The sequence below is a fragment of the Lynx canadensis genome, chromosome E1 (assembly GCF_007474595.2).
Source record: "Lynx canadensis isolate LIC74 chromosome E1, mLynCan4.pri.v2, whole genome shotgun sequence".
NCBI classification, from domain to species: domain Eukaryota; kingdom Metazoa; phylum Chordata; class Mammalia; order Carnivora; family Felidae; genus Lynx; species Lynx canadensis.
This window is the reverse complement of record NC_044316.2, coordinates 11,813,032-11,826,473: the sequence shown is the minus strand read 5'-3', so window position 1 is coordinate 11,826,473 and position 13,442 is coordinate 11,813,032. Positions and strand designations below refer to the sequence as shown.

The following is a 13,442-nucleotide window of genomic DNA, read 5'->3' as shown; positions in this document are numbered from 1 at the left end:
CACTGGCTTTGTTGTCGGGTCGTGCCATCTCCTTCCCCTGTGAGCCCCTTGAAGAGCAGGGGAGCCATCTGGGTGCCGGGGACATTGTAGGCACACAGGAAACGGAGGGAGGTGGCAGAGTCTGCCATGAAAGCAGATTTGCTCTTTCCTTCCTTTACTTTCCGGCTCTTATTTGAGGGCCGGTGGGGTGCACACGGTGCTCCTAGGACAGCCACCTAGCTGGATATCCTTTGGGGGCTGGAAGGTGACAGTCACTGATAACGGCTCATCTTTTGTGTAGACAAAGGAGGGTGAATTCACGCTCTCTGCTATGACATCTGGAATCCGGCGGAATTGGATCCAGACCATCATGAAGCACGTCCACCCGACCTCTGCCCCGGACGTGACGAGGTAAGACCCGGGTGCCCGAGGGAACCGCCTTCCCCTCTGGCCGCCGCCCCGCTCCCTTCCGAATCTGTGGCTCCTTTGGGACCCGAGCTCGCACCTGTCCTGGCACAGCCACCTCCTTCCACCCTTCGTCCCACCATCGGCTGGCCCCACACGGTCTCCCTTTGGCTTCCTGGTTTTTTTTGCCGCAGGTTACCTTTTCCTCCTTGAAGCCTGGCCGGTGTAGCTGCACAAGTAGTGTCTGTGCCCCTGTTGGGACTGCACCTAGCAGGAGGAGCCCCTCTGGCCTGGGCGCTGGGCAGCCCTGGAGCCACATTCATGGGCCACCAGAGCATGTCTTCTTCTTGGTCTTTTTGCTTCACTCCTACATCTGTTGGATTTGTACACAACCAGGAAAAACTTATTTGAGATTCCGCATTAGAGCTTGAGTTGAAAAACTCATTCTTCCCTCACGTTAAAGTCTCTGTGGTTTGTACCTCGTGATTTGCATGTCACATGCCTTCCTCCTCTGCTGTGAGGGTCAGAAACCCATTTTCATTTTAAAAGAAAGAAGGTTCTGGTGTGGGGGGCTGGTTCCATGATGCCCAGAACTTGAGCGTTCTCACCTGAAGACTTCAGAGCCCCATCCTGTCCTGAGACCCTCTTGTTCCCACTTTTCAGGGCAGGTAGTTTGAATGGCTCTTCAAGTGTCTTTCTCGTGGTGTTGGCCGCTACTGGGCTGTGTGCCCCTCAGAGGCCTGGGGCAGCTGTGGCCATGCCAGGTCTCTGTCAAGGCCTTGCCTCCATCCTGGTGACACTGCACCTCTTTGAACAAGAAGGGAGGAAGAGAGCGTTCTCTCTTGTGTTTATTGGCATTGTTAGTTCCTTCATTTATGAAATGAACAACTTTGAGTTGTTTCTGTCAGTAAGACCAGGCATTGGTGGCCAGAACAAGCTCTCAAGGGTCCTATTAGGAGAGCTGGCGTATTTGTTAATGGGATGTCCCCTGCCTGCAGAGATGAAGGGGGCACTCTCGTCCTCACTGGGCCATGTCCCTTGGCGGCCTCTGGCTGCCCCCTGGCTCTCTCCCAGCCAGTAGCAGAGACTAAAGCTTTACAAGGTCAACACCCTGAGCACCTTGAGGAAGCCCCCATAGCAAAGCAAGAAAGGCACGTCGGGCTTCTCTGGCAAGGCTGCTGCCACGGTGACGTGGGTGGTGGACAAGAGAGGACCGTCCTGGCCCCAGCGTTCCCCTGCCTGCTGTGTCCCAGCCGGTGCTGGCTGCTTGTCCAGGGCCTGGCCGGCCCTGTGTGGGGACCGAGGGTCCCGGCTGGGGGAAGTCGCCTTTGGGATGTCACAGGGCAAGCGTGTGGCTTTGGCCTCAGAACAGGTGTGAAGTGACACACTTGAGCACACGCATGTGCACACGCCTCTCCTGAGAGGCACCTTCTAGGCTGACATTCACAGTTCCCTGCCGCTCTCCCGTGCTGGCTCTGTGCAGGGACTGCAGGCCCACAGGGGCCAGGGCTTTTATTTGTGTGGGAAGGTTGACTTAGTGATTGTCTTCCTGACTAGAATTTACTTCAGATTAGCACATCTCAAACTTATGGGGGTCCTCACTCTCCCCCCGTTTTCAGCCTTTCTGCTTGTTTTATGTCAGCTTTTATGGTTTGAGAAAAACTTGGGACTTTTTTTTAAGCACTTACAGGTGGTCCAAGTCCCAAGAAGGTACTAGAAACAGATACAGACGTCGGAGGCACAGGTTTGAGCCAGGCGCCATAGTCCCCCTGTGTCTGTAGCGGAAAGTTACAGGGGCATCCTGCCTGGGAGCTGGAGGGGCTTCCTCTCGTGTTGCTGCAATGGTGGCTGCCAGCTCTCCGTGCGGGCGTGACACCTTACACAGTTGTAAGCCCGGGTCAGCTCTCTGCTCAGTGGCATCGGAAGGTCCTCTCTGGAGAGCTGTCATTCAAATGCACATGTGGTCTTAAATGGGGAACTTGCAGGTCCCACCACCCTGAAGCACTTGGGACAGATGGCCAGAGCATGGTGACGACCATGTTCTCTTTCCCCAGGGCACCTCACTCCCAGGCTCCCTTCTCTTTGACCCCCACTGTCTTTAAAGACAGGCGCTCCCTGGAGCATTGCCACCCCCCACTCCCACCACCCTCGCTGGCCCTCGCGGCCCTGAGTGGCTTACAGCTCTATTCTGCTAGCTTGGGCAGGACCAGAGGCCACCCTGTTCAGGCTGGGGACCTTAAACCGCTACAACTCCTGCTCCCACCTCACCCCTGCTCAGGTGGCATCCTCTCTAGAAATCTTTGCTCTGGGGCATATTAGATAAAGGCATGGATTCCTTACTTGGCAAGCAGAGGTGCCCTTGAATTCTGCTCCCCTCTCACTTCCTGCACGGGGTGGGCTGCTGCATGGTGCGGGCATGTGCCTGCCACCTGGGCCATCTCTCTCACTTGGCCACAGTGGTCTCAGGCCTTTCACTCTCTGATCCATCTGTCACACCAGCCCCCGCAGTGGTGTTCCTAAAATACAGACTGTTTGGTTTATTTACTTGTTTAAAAACCCTTGAGCCTTTTGAGAAAAGTGGTTGGGTCTCGTTCATTCTGTCACCCCTTCCTGGTGCAGCCTGATGGGGTCTCCATCATGAAGCTCCGCTACAACATCTCCTGTGTCAGAGGACCCTCCGAGGTTGAGACTGGAAACTTCTGAGCCATCTGTGGCTCTTCCTTTCCCATCCCCACACAGAACCCGGTTTGGGTCCCCCCCCCCCCATGGAAGGGACATGGGCAAAGGCAGTGTTCTTTCCTCCCTTCTCCTGCGGGAACCCTGGCTGCACAGAAAGAAAACGTGGTGGAGCTGGGTGCCCCACCTGGATGGGTGGCTGTCACCAGGAGCCACACCTGACAGGCTCTCCGCCCCTCTCCCCCAGCTCATTGCCAGAGGAAAAGAACCGGAGCAGCTCCTCCTTTGAGACCTGCCCAAGGCCGAGTGAGAAGCCAGAAGTGGAGCGTGGAGAGCCAGACCCCGAGCAGAAGCGGAGCCGGGCTCGTGAGCGGAGGCGGGAGGGGCGCTCTAAGACCTTTGACTGGGCCGAGTTCCGCCCTATCCAGCAAGCCCTGGCCCAGGAGAGGGCCAGCGCCACTGGGGCCTCTGACGCCCACCCCGAGGCTGAGGCCGGTGAGCTGGAGCGGGAGCGTGCACGGCGGCGGGAAGAACGCCGTAAGCGCTTTGGAATGCTCGATACTGTGGACGGGCCGGGCACTGATGACACGGCCCTGCGGATGGAGGTCGACCGGAGCCCAGGGCTGCCTATGACCACCGACCTCAAGACCCAGAACGTCCATGTGGAAATTGAGCAGCGGTGGCATCAGGTGGAGACCACTCCTCTCCGGGAAGAAAAGCAGGTGCCCATTGCCCCCCTGCACCTGTCCTCCTCCGAGGATGGAAGTGACCGGCTCTCCACCCACGAGCTGACCTCTCTGCTGGAGAAGGAGGTAATGGGTGGACAGGTGACCGGGTTCCCTGCGATGGCCTTCCCCAGCACCCACTGTGCCTGGTGGTGGCCTGAGTGGTTCAGCCACATAATATTGAGGGAATGTGGTCCCTCCTCTCAGGGACTTGCAGACCACTCAGCGAGACAGACACACGGACAGACAGGTCCTTAGAGTACAGTGTAGGCACTGAGAGGTACGGGAGAGTGCCAGACCGTGCAGGGTGGCAGGGAGGGGACACCAGGCTTTCTCAGAAGGAAAAGGCATTAGCCATGTGGGGGGGTGGGGGGGAGGAGAATGCCATATATAGCCGGAGGTGGCCAGAGACTAGGCTAATGGGACCCAGGGCCCAGGTGGGTCCTTGTCCTACCCTGTTTGAGGCAGGAGAGGGGCGTAAGCAGAGTTAGGTTTCCACATTTGGTAGGCGGCCCTGGTTTGAAGGGGCCAGAGCTGGAGGCAGAGACGAGCCAAGCCCCGAGGCTTTCGCGGCAGCCTGGCAACCATTGATGGGAACTGAGGGGGGAGTGGGGCAGGTAGCAGGAGGCAGAGGCTGGATTCTAGCTAGTCAGGTAGATTCGAGATGTAAAACAGAGGCCCCAGGTGACAGGATTGCTGCCCTGCCACCGACTTGAAGGCTGCCCTCTGGGATGCAGAGATGAGCCAGTCCCTGCGTTTGTAACGGTGTACTCGTACGTGAAAGCATGTCCAGAAATCAGATCTGGGAAACTCCATAGTGAATTTCTAAGTCTGAACGGGGAGTTTCCTGGACAAGAAGGTCCAGCAGTGGACGGCCTTCTAGGAGCACTCAGCAGCAGGATGTTTTAAATGTGTTCTTTGACACGAGCCGCCAAGTGAAGTGGAAGGGTTGTCACTTCGGCCTGCCTTCATTTCTTACCTTTTTCCTGTCAAGTTCACAAGGCTGACCTTCATCGCTAACATCACCACTTTAATTTCTTTTCCATTTTCTACACACATTAATGTAATAATAAAGTCAAGGTGCAGTAAAACAGTTCAAACTCCCATTGCTCTAAACTGTCAAAATGGGCCTGCTGGCCTGCAGGCCACACATGTCAGGCCACGAATCTGCTGTAGACAGCGGAGTCGGAAAGCCAGGAGTCTCTGTACCTCCCACAGCCTAGCCTGGCGGCGCCCGGCTCATCCGCTGCACATGCAGCTTCCGCTTACCACAGCCGCTCCAGCGGGCGGGCCGGGGGCGCCCACACCCGGCATCCAGTAGGCACCGAAGGAGTGTTTGGAGAACAGGTGGATGGGTGAATGACTGAATTCAAAGCCATTGAAAGCAAGAAGAGTGTGACGTAGCTCGCTTGCTTCGTACGTCTTATGGAACCCTTCAGGAACCCTTTCTGCAAACAGAATTTTGTATGGAATCTGTTATATAAAAGTGGTCAAACGAGTTGTTTCGGCGGAAGCTTGGAGTGAGGGCTGCCCCAGGGCATCAGTGACCACTGAGGAGACCAGAAGGACCCCAGCAGGGTGGTCGTCTTCTTCTTCTTCTTTTTTAATATTTACTTTTGAGGCGGGAGAGGGGCAGAGAGAGAAAGAGAGAGAGGGACAGAGGATCCAAAGCAGGCTCTGCACTGACAGCAGTGAGCCTGACTTGGGGCTTGAACTCAAAAACCGTGAAATCGTGACCTGAGCCAAAGTCGGACATTCAACTGACTGAACCACCCAGGCGCCCCAGGGTGATCTTCTGACAACAGGCACAAAGCCCTCGTTTGCTGGTGGGGTCTGCCCGTCACATCCTTATACGGATGTGGGAATTCTGTGGGTACCCAGGGAAAAGTCTCCTGTTGTTATCTATGGCTTGAGCTGGAACCTTCAGTTCCAAGTGCTGCAGGTAAAGACGTGATCAGCACATGCACTGAAATGTGGCCACATGGAAGGCCAGCCGGGGAGTCCCATTGTGCTCCGGCCCAGCTGGAGCTAGAAACACCTCTGTGGGGGCACCCGGATGGCTCAGTCAGTTAGGCGTCCGACTTCGGCCCAGGTCACGATCTCACGGTTCACGAGTTTGAGCCCCGCATCGGACTCTGTGCTGACGGCTCAGAGCCTGGAGCCTGCTTTGGATTCTGTGTCTCCCTCTCTCACTGTCCCTCTGCCTCTCGTGCTCTCTCTCTCTCTCTCTCTCTCAAAAATAAACATTAAAAAAAAAGAAAGAAAGAAATGCCTCTGTGGGTCTGTGCTGTGCTGCTCTGTCTATTCATTGCCATCACTTTGCTTAAAAATGTGTGTCTTTTTGTCCACAGTTGGAGCAGAGCCAGAAGGAGGCCTCGGACCTTCTGGAGCAGAACCGGCTCCTACAGGACCAGCTGAGGGTGGCTCTGGGCCGGGAACAGAGCGCCCGGGAGGGCTACGTGCTGCAGGTAGGGTTGAGGGGCTGCTGCGGCCCTCGTTCACTTGGCCTTCGGTGTGAAGGGCCCAGGCAGGCTAGGAATGTGCAAAACCTGGCTGAGCGGGGGGCAGCCTCTCCCCAGTGCCGCGCCTCTGGGCTCCTCTGCCGCAGCATCAGGGCTCTGTGTCGTGGGTCGTCTTCATTTTTCACCCTAGCATGACATTTTGGAGAATGTGCCTGAAACCTCTGTATCTGAGGGGTTTTTTTGTTTGTTTGTTAATGAAGTCATTCTAGTTGTCTTTCTTCTTGGCTCTCAGAGTACTTAATTATGTATTTATTATAAACGTCACATATTTGTCGTTTTTACTTGCTTTCACAATGGCAGTGTTAGGCCCATTTTACCAACTGAAGAAAATGAGTAACAGCCAGCCCAGTGCCTCCTTACCACTGTAAGTGGCAGAGCTAAAATTGGTTCCTTGTCCGTGACCTTGTGTGTCCCACAGCTACAGGGCAACCTGGGGCTATTAGCACTAGCCTAGTGGCCCCGCTTCTTATTTTCTGCCCAGGCTGAAGTGTCGAGGGAAAGTGTGGTCGCCCAGCCATGAGCTGACTCCTCCAGTGGCTTAACGGGGAGCCTGACAAGAAGGGCAGCAGCCCGAGTCGTGAGCTGAGATCCAAACCCCCGCCTCTCCGAGACTGGGGAGCTCCGTGCCTGCGTGCTGGCCAGCAAGCAGCGGGCACTGCCCCAGTGTGTCGCCAGGCAGGAGGGCGCCTGGACGGGGTCGGCCAGCATCCCAGGCCCTATTCAAGTTCTGGGGTACAAAACTACACACCCCTGCCCCATCCTGCTGACATGCTGCTGGGGAGAGGTGGTCGACGAAGGAGCATTGGGGAAATGCAAGATGGGGTGATGGGGGGAGGACCTGAGCTCTTGGCCAAGGCTGAGGATGCGGCCTTCCAGTCAGGGTCCTGCCACTGACCAGTAGAAGCTGGTGCCCTTCCCCACGGCCTCAGCCTCCTTGCTTGTGGAGACTTAGAACTTGACCCCAAGGGCCTTTCCGTGTCTCAGTGACCCAGAGTCTCTGTGATACGTGGCTGTGTCGGCATTTCCAGACTGCGGCACACTGGTCGTCTTGGTCCGAGTCATGCCAGGCAGCACGTGGACCTCTGGGCAGAGTCTACCTGTCTCCGTGCCGTTTCTTGTTGCGTGTTCCCCTTGCCTTCTCTTTCTCCCCCAGCTGTGACCGTGGCCCTGGGTGTCTCGTGTGCCCTGGAACCCCCTCCCCCGCCCCTTCAAGCCAAGTTATGGCCATGCCCAGGTCAGACTCTCAGGCACCAGGCACTGGTGATGGTGGGTGTCCCTCTTTCCCCTAAATGTCACTCTAGGGCTTCCTGGGTCATTTCGTGTAGACCTTCCGGGCTTGGGGAGCATCTTTTTAAACCTGCACGAATTCCCTTCACATCAGGTGGCAAAGAAACTAGCAGCAGATTTTGCACATTGCTAACCTCTAAGAACCTGCCTCCGTGTCTAACCTGGATGATTGCATGAGCCTGAGCCAAAGCCCCTGGCGAAGCTAGGCGGGGCTGGCCTTTCCGCTAGGTCTAACAACCGTGACTTTTAGCCTCCCTTGGCGCTTTGAACAGGCTTCTAACCAAGTCATTGGGAACGAGCAGGGGAGGGGGCCTTTGGGGTTGAGGGTCAGGAGGAGTCAGCCCCCCCCCCCCCCGGGGCGGGCACTGCGCTGCTGGTGCTGGGGAGGAGGAGCCTGCATGCTCGGATGTCGTGGAGTGTAACTGTAACATAACTGAGTGTCACATCTGTGGCTTCCCTGCCAGCAGACCAGACCTAGAGCGAGCCACAGGCAGGCCAAATTCTTAGGCTGGGCTCTTCTCACTCTTGTTCATGTTCTCGTTTTTTTCCCCCTGCATTAATTAGTTCTGTCTCTTCTGCATGCCTTTCAGTTGGGGGAGTCTTGTTTCATTTGTGTTTTGTTTCTTGCATGCTTCACTTTCTTATTTTGAATTCCACAAAGGTTTGTTTGTTTCGTTGATGATCACGTTTTACTCCCTGGTTTCCGTTTCCCCCTCATTTTGTCTTCTTGCAGGTAGAGATTAGTTCTTCCTGTTACTGTAGAGGACGGGCTCCGCTTCCCAAAGGAACATGTTTCAGCTGTCACCTCACTGGCTCCCGAGCAGTGGCCTCCCTTCCTTCTCTCCCCGTCCTAGAAGGAAGTGCCACCCGTCACCCGCCACCCGCACCCCAGTCCTGGCTTTCTTAGGGTTTGTTGCCTAGAGCCGGGTACCCTTTGTGTTGACAAACAAACAAACAAACAAACAGATCCCGCCGCTCTGCTCCTCCCCCTGTCCTTCCCAGCGATCTCTTGTCCTCCGGTCTGGTCTTCGTTTTGCCCATCAGTGTGCTCCATTATTCAGTTTTGTCGGTTTAGTTCTCCTAGAAGCCGCTTGGTTAGAGCCGTGTGATGTCCCTGTCCATGTTTTCTGTTTACCTAGAAGCAGCTACTTGCCAAAAAAATTAAGACGGTTTGTCGGATTCTTTTCTTAATTGAAAAAAAAAAAAAATTATGCCGAGGATAAAAGGCAAACCCACCAAGGAGCTTTTCTGTGGTTGACCCTGGCCAGAGGTGTGACACTCAGAACGGGGAGGCCCGAGTGTTACTAACCAGTGTTTAATCGGTTTTTTTAAGACTGAAGTGGCCACCTCCCCATCCGGTGCCTGGCAGAGGCTCCATAGAGTCAACCAGGATCTCCAAAGCGAGCTGGAGGCCCAGTGCCAGCGCCAGGAGCTGGTCACGCAGCAGATCCAGTCCCTGAAGCGCAGCTACGGGGAGGCCAAGGACGCGATCCGGCACCACGAGGCCGAGATCCGGAGCCTCCAGGCGAGGCTCAGCAACGCCGCCCGCCGAGCTCCGCCATCAAGGAGCAGGCGCTGGCCAAGCTCAAGGGCGACCTGAAGCTGGAGAAGGACAAGGTCCGCGAGCAGCTGGAGGAGCGGCAGCACAGCGAGGCCGCGCTCAGCGCTCAGCTGCAGGCTAGCGAGCAGAAGCTCAAGGGCGCCGAGGCCCTGCTGCTGGAGAAGACGCAGGAGCTGCGCGACCTGGAGCTGCAGCAGGCGCTGCAGCGCGACCGGCAGAGGGAGGCGCAGCGGCTGCAGGGGCGCATCGCCGACCTCAGCCAGCAGCTGAGCGCCAGCGAGCAGGCCCAGAGGCTGATGGAGGAAAAGCTACAGAGCAACTACGAGGCGCTGCTGGAGAGCTGCGAGAAGGAGAAGCAGGCGCTGCTGCAGAACCTGAAGGAGGTGGAGGACAAGGCCCGCGCCTACGAGGACCAGCTGCAGGACCACGAGCAGCAGGTGGAGGTCCTCCAGAAGGAGAAGCTGAGTGCCAAGTTCGAGGGCAGCGAGGTGGTACGCCAGCTGGAGGAGCGCCTGGAGATGAAGGAGGCCAGCATCCACAAGCTGGCCGAGCACGTCCAGAGCCTCAGGGACGAGCGGGACCTGATCAGGCAGCGCTTCCAGGAGCTGATGGACCGCGTCTCCCTGTCTGACGGGGACGTCGCCGAGCTCCAGGAGAAGCTGAGGGGAAGGGAGGCTGACTGCCAGAGCCTGGAGCACTCCTACAGGAGGGTGGCCAGCCAGCTCCAGAGCATGCACACTCTGCTGAAAGAAAAGGAGGAGGAGCTGAAACACATCAAGGAGATGCACGAGAAGGTTCTGGAAAAGAAAGATCAGGACCTCAATGAGGCTTTGGTTAAAATGGTCGCCTTGGGGAGCAGCTTGGAGGAGACAGAAATGAAGCTCCAGGCAAAGGAAGAGATATTAAGGAAGTTTGTGAAGGAGTCCTCAGAAGACGCGGAGGAGCCGCGGAGCTGCCCGGAAGAGGCGGAGGACGGCATCGTGCTGTCGGGCCCACAACCCCAAGCCGCCGTCGCGCCTCCAGCCTTCCCACATCCGAGGCTCGAGGATGAGGATCCGGGGGCTGTCCCAGGGGAGGAGCGTGGTGACAGCAGCCCCAGGAGAGAAGAGAGTCCGGGGACCCTGAAGTCGGAGGTGCCCGACAGGGAGGGGCCCCCTCAGAGCACAACAAAACCCGACCAGGGAGTACCTGGCGTTAAAAGGCAAAGAATCCGGTTCTCCACGATCCAGTGCCAAAAATACACGCACCCAGATGGGTCCGAGAAGACCTGGACCAGCAGTACGTCCTCCGACACAAGCCAGGACCGGTCCCCCTCGGAAGAGAGCATGTCGTCAGAGGCCACCCCCAGCTCCCTGCCCGCGGCCAGCGACTCCGACACCTATCTCTCCATAATACACTCCCTGGAGACCAAGCTCTACATCACAGAGGAGAAGCTCAAAGACGTGACGGTTAAGCTGGAGAGCCAGCAGGGCCAGAGCCAGGAGGCCCTGCTCGCCTTGCACCAGCAGTGGGCCGGCACCGAGGCGCGGCTCCGCGAGCAGCTCCGCGCCAGCCTGCTCCAGGTCGGAGCGCTGGCCTCCCAGCTGGAGCAGGAAAGACAGGCGAGGGCGAAGATGGTCGAAAATCACGTCGGGGAGCTGGGCGACTTCCAGGTAAAGAACAGCCAGGCTCTGGCTTGCTTAGAAAACTGCCGAGAGCAGCTGCGCTCCCTGCCGGTGGCCAGCCAGGAGGAAACACAGGACGCGGGAGCGGGCCCCCTGGTCGGCGTGGAGCACGCGCCGGGCAGCAGCGTCCAGGCCGGGAGCCGCTGGCCAGTGCCTGCAGAGAGCGGGGCGCAGGCCCAGCCAGAGGAAGGGGCTTTCTCGGAGGTGGGGAAAGCGACTTCGCAGCCACTGCACCGGCCTGAACTGAGTGAGCAGGAGCAGCTGAAACTCCTTTCTGACCAGATAGCCCTGGAAGCCTCACTGATCAACCAGATAGCAGACTCTTTACAAAACACAACATCGGATATCTCGCGTGTTCTGCACGAGATTTCTCAGTCAGGAAAGTCGCCACTGGAACCTGAAAGTGCTGCTGTCTGTCCTGGGGCCCCAGCGGACACCTGGGCTAAGAAGGTGCTGGTGGATGGCGAGTTCTGGAGCCAGGTGGAGTCCCTGAGTAAGCACCTGGGGACGCTGGGAGGAGAGGCGGCCGGTGCAGCAGGAGGCGGGCAGCAGAGCGTCCCGCAAGCCCTGGTCCCCGCCCTGGCAGACGCCACGTGGGTCAGGGCAGAGCTCAGCTTCGCCCTGCAGTCGGTGAGGGAGTCATTCCACCGCCGGTTGCAGAGCATCCAGGAGACCCTCCAGGGGACCCAGATGGCGCTGCAGCAGCACAAGCGCGCGCTCGGGGACATCCTGGGGGCCTACCGAACCCCCGACTTTGAGAGAGTGATGCAGCAGGTCTCCGAAGCCCTCCAGCTTCCCGCAGGCATTGAAGATGGCATGCAGGCATCCTGGGACTTGAGCCCGTTGGGAGAAGTGCTGAGTCCTCAAGAAGGAGCCGGCTTCCAGGAGCCCTTCTACTTGTCCACCCAGAGCTCCGGGGCCCTTGTTGCCATTCAGGAGGAGCTCGCCCTGCAGCTTAAAGATAAGGCCAGCCTCTTAGGGGAGATATCTGCCGCTTTAACCTCGCTTCCCCCGGTGGAATCAGTAAGAGATTGCCAGAAGCTTCTCCAGGCATCCCAGAATCTGTCCTGTAACACTTACTTGGGAGGCCTCGGTCAGTATTCTTCGTTATTAGTTCAGGACGCAGTCATTCAGGCTCAGGTGTGTTATGCAGCCTGCAGAATCCGGCTGGAGTATGAAAAGGAGCTCCGGTGCTACAAGGCGTCCTGGCAGAGCAGGGGCACCTCCTGTCAGGAGCACGAGCAAGCGGTCGGGGCCCTGAGGGAGGAGTACGAGGGACTTCTCCGGAAGCAAAAGAGCGAGTACCTGGAAGTGATTGCCATCATCGAAAGGGAGAACGCAGAGCTCAAGGCCAAGGTCGCCCAGCTGGACCATCAGCAGAGATGTCTGGAAGAAGCAGAAAGCAAACACAGCGAGAACATGTGTGCCCTGCAAGGGAGGTACGAGGAGGAGATCCGGTGTGTGGTGGAGCAGTTGAACAGGGCAGGGGACACGCTGCAGGCCGAGCACAGCAGAGTCCTGAGTCAGCTGGACGCCTCGGTCAGGGACCGGCGGGACATGGAGAGGCACCACGTGGAGCAGATGCAGAGCCTGGAGGACAAGTTCCAGCTCAAGATCAAAGAGCTGCAGACCATCCACGAGGAGGAGCTGAGGACCCTGCAGGAGCACTACGCCCAGAGCCTCCGCTGCCTGCAGGAGGCCCTGCACCACTACCAGGGGCGGCCCCCCGAAGCCCTGCCAGCCCCCGGCCCCCCGGGGGGCCCTCGGCAGCCCCCCTCCTCCAGCTGGCCCGCAGACCGGCCCCGGGACGCTCCGCAGCCAACCGGGGGAGAAGCTGACTCCATGACGGGGCTGAGAGAGCGCATCCAGGAGCTCGAGGCCCAGATGGACATCATGCGGGAGGAGCTGGAGCACAAGGACCTGGAGGGCAACGCGGCCACGCTGCGGGAGAAGTACCAGAAAGACTTTGAGAACCTTAAGGTTCTGGAGCATCACTTAATTTGCAAGGCAGTTGAGGGGCGGGCATCATGCCGCTTGTCTCGGGGGGCAGCGTCTGCCTCACAGGGCTCTCGGGGTACGGCCGAGACACGGTTCTTGGCTCTGGGTGACTGAACCCGCAGAGTCAAGCTGTCCCTCCCCTGACCCCTCGCTGGCGTGCTGTGGTCTCAGAACAGGGCCTGGGCAAGGGTCTAGCCTCCTGCTCAACGTCCACCCTGCCCCCCCCCCATCCCCCAAGGAGGACTCGCGGAAGGACAACAGGAGCACCGAGGGACAGGGAGTGTGGTGTCCCCATCACCTCTCTGCTCTGTCCCCTCTGTGTGCCCCAGCAGGGAAGCCTCTATTGTCCCTGTCCCAGCCTCACCCTCTCTTCTGCCCCTGAGGAACCCACTCCAGGCCGGTACAGATGCAAACCTGAGAAGCACCCAGGAGAAGGGGCCGGAGGCTCCCTCAGAGGGTGCCTCCTTCTAACTGTCCTAAGAGAGCAGAGCTGGGGCTCCCAAAAGATGGTGTCGAGGGTCCCTCTCCCGTTCCAGCTCCCTGTGGGGACCTGGCACTTAATGGGCACTCTGTGAAAGATGGGCTTCTCTACTGAGCACGCCTCTCGGCCACTGGTGTCCTTTTC

General features: G+C 58.1%; 1 protein-coding gene across 1 annotated transcript in view; it reads left to right on the top strand.

Moving 5' to 3' along the window:
• Positions 1–13,442, top strand: part of LOC115500340 (myosin phosphatase Rho interacting protein) — a 153,647-nt gene that overhangs the window by 119,494 nt on the left and 20,711 nt on the right. Inside the window, 5 exon segments of the mRNA XM_030294634.1 lie at positions 281–390; positions 3,308–3,872; positions 6,137–6,253; positions 8,928–9,149; positions 9,152–12,799. Coding sequence (XP_030150494.1) covers positions 281–390; positions 3,308–3,872; positions 6,137–6,253; positions 8,928–9,149; positions 9,152–12,799 — 4,662 coding nt within the window.